The sequence below is a fragment of the Anarrhichthys ocellatus genome, unplaced genomic scaffold (assembly GCF_004355925.1).
Source record: "Anarrhichthys ocellatus isolate YVR2014 unplaced genomic scaffold, GSC_Weel_1.0 scaffold10, whole genome shotgun sequence".
NCBI lineage: Eukaryota > Metazoa > Chordata > Actinopteri > Perciformes > Anarhichadidae > Anarrhichthys > Anarrhichthys ocellatus.
The window spans coordinates 2139697-2143647 of NW_022280040.1; the positions used below are offsets into that span (position 1 = coordinate 2139697).

The window sequence follows — 3951 nt, forward strand, 5'->3', positions numbered from 1 at the left end:
GCAGCTGCATTTTAGCTCTTATTCTGTTTCTCTCTCTCTCTCTCTCCCTCCCCTCTACCCTCACAACTCCGTCTCCCTCCCTCTCTCTCTCTCTCTCTCTCTCTCTCTCTCTCTCTCTTCTCGCTATTTTATCCCTCAGGCTGAGGCAGTGGTGTACACCTACCCCTCATCCTGCTGCCGACCAGAGGGGAGTGGAGCCGGCAGAGGCAGGTAGCAGCAGCCCCGGCTTGGTGGACGCATCGGTCGCATTCCTTCACCATGCCGAACTGGGGCAAGAGGCGACGGGTGGATGCTGCCAGATCCTTCAACCTATTACACACCGGCAGCTCCATTTAAGTCCCGCATGTCAAAGTTTGCATTTTCATGACGCAGCATCAGCGGCAGCGTGGATGGATTAAAGGTATGAGCAGGATGCCTTAAGCTCGCCACCCCGTGCCATGTACTGGTAAAGCCATAGTATACTGAGAGTCACTACATGGATTGATACATTTGGAGCGGATACATACAACATGGGAGACCTGGAGTGTGGCTTTGAGGAAATGCAAGGCGTGAGATTGGGGTACCTGCTCATCAGAGGCAAGCAAATGTTTGCTTTGTCTCAGGTCTTCACCGACCTGCTGAAGAACATCCCTCGGACCACGGTGCACAAGCGCATGGACCACCTGAAGGTGAAGAAGCACCACTGTGACCTGGAGGAGCTGCGGAGGCTCAAAGCAATAAACTCTATAGCGTTCCACGCCGCTAAATGCACTCTGATATCGCGGGAGGACGTGGAGGCTCTGTATTTCTCCTGCAAGACGGAGCGGGTGTTGAAGTCCAACAAAAGGAAAGCGAAAGCTGCGTGTTCCCCCGGGGACGCGGAGGCAACCCCGGGACTCCTCCGTGCCGACGCCGAACTGTGGAAAGAAAAAGTTTGGTTTAGTTTGCACGGCGTCCCAGAGACCCTCACGCTCCACGACAAAACGGGCAGGAGGAGGGAGCTGCCGCCTTGCCTTGCCGACTCCAAACTACCTCAATTTTACAACAAAACCCACGGACGGGAGTACCGTTCGGTGACCAAGTCCGGTCACAAACACTTTAAAAACTATGAAACAGCAAAAATAGCAGGGAACCGTGTGACTCTGAGCCAAAGGCAGTCTTTTTTCCGTAGCACGGTGAGCCGGCAGCCGGCGGCGCATCAGTCCGCCATAGCTGCTCAGTCCAGGCTTTCGCGCTCAGCCGGCGACCTACTTCACAAAAGGAAGAGGAGGCGCGAGGGGGGCGGCGGCAGGGACAGCGCGAGGCACTCGTGGAGCAGGAGCAGACACGCGCACCACGTACCGCCGGGGCTGCTCGTACAAACCAAATCGTCCGGAAGTCAGGGGACCTCTTTCGGTGCTCTCCACCTCGGTCCGGATTTCTACCTTGACCCCAGACCTCACCATCACCACCACCACCACCATCACCACCACCACCACCACGAGCCGAGTTTCCCGGAGAGCTGCAGCAGCGATACCGAGTCCAGCACCTACTCGGACCGGGCGTACCCGGACTCGGACTTCGGCTCGGGCCTCTCCACCACCAGCAGCAACTCCGGGAGCTCCGAGGAGGAAGAGGGGGGCGAGGATGAAGATGACACGCAGTCAGAGAGTTCAGAGGTCAGCTCGGACGAGGAGGAGAGCTCCTCTCAATCCGACTCGAGCTCCGTGTCGAGCCGCGTGTCGGTCCAGAGCATTCGGTTCAGACGGGCCAGGGTCGGTTCTCTCGCCAAAAGCCTCAACCCCAGCAAAGCACCTTTAGTCCTGGAGCCCACGTTTCACTACAACAACCAGCATCGACATGAGAAACAGCACAGGACCCTGGGCCATGTAGCCGCTGCACAGACAGGGGACAGCAGACAGCAGAAACGTCACAAATGTGAGTTTATACGCGGCGAAAGTAGACAGGACTTTGTGCCCTTACAGCCACCCAAATTTAACTCGACTGTTATGGGGGAGAGCTTCTTCACCGAGTCCAAACGGGAGAAGGCGTTTGAGGCAGATCCAAACAGGGCTGGCCACGTGGACGAGCTGGCCCCTTATTCACGGGGACCCGCCCGGTATAAGGCTTTTAACCCCTCGTGCAGGACACCGGGGCATCCCACCAAGTGCCCGCCGGGACTGAGCGCACAGTGTGACCGGGTCAAAGACGCCAAGATATACAGATGTGGCGACAAAAGGGAGGCGAAAACCGGCAGCCTAAATCTGCCCGCTTCGCTGAAAAAAATAAAGACCGAGCCAGAGGAGCTCTCTGTGACCGCCCCCCACCATCCGGACAGCGGCGGGACAGCCGGGACACCGCCCTTCAACCTCCACAATGTTAAAGTTAAAGTGGAGGAAAGCTGTGATGAATATGAATACCAGAGCCAGGCTACTGTAGTCAAATGCAAAGGAGATAAGGCGGAGAGCACCAGCGGCCAGTATCCCATCAAACACGGGGACTTTTTCAGCAGTGGGATTAAAGCCACAGAGAAGAGCCCCGATGTGGCCCCCAGGTCTCCGTGCGGTCCTCAGGAATACGGGAGCACCCAGGACACCCTGCGTATCGTGGAAGCGGAGCATAGGAACAAAAACTGCAGGGTCACGGTGCTCGGGAATAAAAAACCTCGAGTTTCCAGGACGCAATCAAAACTAAACATGCCCATAGTCAACAAGACTGTATTTTCCTCTTCTTCCTCCTCCTCTTCTTCTTCTCCTTCTTCGTCCTCTTCTCGTCCCTCGGGCAGCGAAGAGGTATCCACGAAGGATTTACCAAGCAGACGCAAACGCAGCAACGCGAGCACCGCAGCGTCGCCTGCGAAAACGCCTTTCAGCCTGATCGCGAATTTCCCTTCCCCGCCGTCGCTGGTCGTCGGCAGCGACGGGGATCTGTGCCCTGCTTACTCCCTGAACTCGCTGAGGGGCCCCGGGCCTCCCCCTCCGTCCCACCCCGTGTGGAGGTGGCAGCCAGGCGGCCAGATTCTCCCTCCCCCACTCGCTCAGAGGACTAGGAAATACTGAGCTGGTTTTTAAAGCAAAAAAGAAACAAAACAAAAACAAAAGCCCCCACCGTAACCACCTCCAACCTAATCGTAGTCTTAACGAGAGCTCACCAAATTGCTCGCAACTTTATCGGGGTTTGCTATTTTTTTTTTTTCTGTGAATGGGTTTTTACATTCCGCTTTGTTTTTTAAGTTTTGATCGAGAAAAAACACACAGGATCCCTTTTGGAGCATCAGAAATCGCCCACTGGACTGCGAGACACCGCTCGTGGATTTATGCTTAAAAAAACGTGTGTTTTGAAATAAGCTATCAATCCTAAGCAATACGTTAGGTTCTCGTTGTTGCGTTTACGTGACTCTTTTCTGATTCTGTCTTCTCCGCTTTTCTATGCTCGACCTGTTGGATTGTATGGTGCCAGGGTTTCAGTGGGTTGTGCTTTGTCTGAAAGTGGAAAGAGGTTAAAATAAATAAATAACCTACAGTACTGTGGCTACCTTTAATCTAGCTGGGACTGGGAAAAAGTTTGACTTGGCAAATCAAAAAAAAAAAAATCAGGGTTTCCCATTCTGTGCCACCTGGTATATTTTATATATCAAATCTGTTTTCTTTCCTCACAATGGCCCATGTGTCCAAGTGTTCAATTTCAGAGAGTGATTAAAAATTGGTTTAATGCTGTTATTTTTTTTTAAAATCTATACATACTCACAGTTAAGCCTTTATTAGATTTTACAGGAACCTATTCCTGGTGGTTGTGTTTTTTCCCCTTTTTTTCTTGTGATTTGGTTTTTTTTTAAGTCTTGTTTTTATTTCTGCCGAGTATTTCCTGGTTTGCATTTGTGTTACTGTGTACAGACGCAGGCCTATACACACCACAGGCCTTATGTACAGACAATCAAAAAGAATAAGGCTCAGCCCTTTATAGCACGCTAGACTCCACTCATGCCCCCCCCCC

At 52.8% G+C, this 3951-nt stretch overlaps 1 protein-coding gene across 1 annotated transcript; it reads left to right on the forward strand.

Annotated features, from left to right (window-relative positions):
- The first annotated feature begins 341 nt into the window (after positions 1–341).
- Positions 342–3935, forward strand: skida1 (SKI/DACH domain containing 1). Its single transcript, XM_031850040.1, has one exon. It carries the CDS (start codon positions 510–512, stop codon positions 3015–3017), a length of 2508 nt encoding a protein of 835 aa, XP_031705900.1. The 5' UTR covers positions 342–509; the 3' UTR covers positions 3018–3935.
- Positions 3936–3951: the final 16 nt, after the last annotated feature.

Coding starts and splice junctions, on each gene's coding strand:
- skida1 (XM_031850040.1), top strand. CDS start 510: ATGGGAGACCTGGAGTGTGGCTTTGAGGAAATGCAAGGCGTGAGATTG.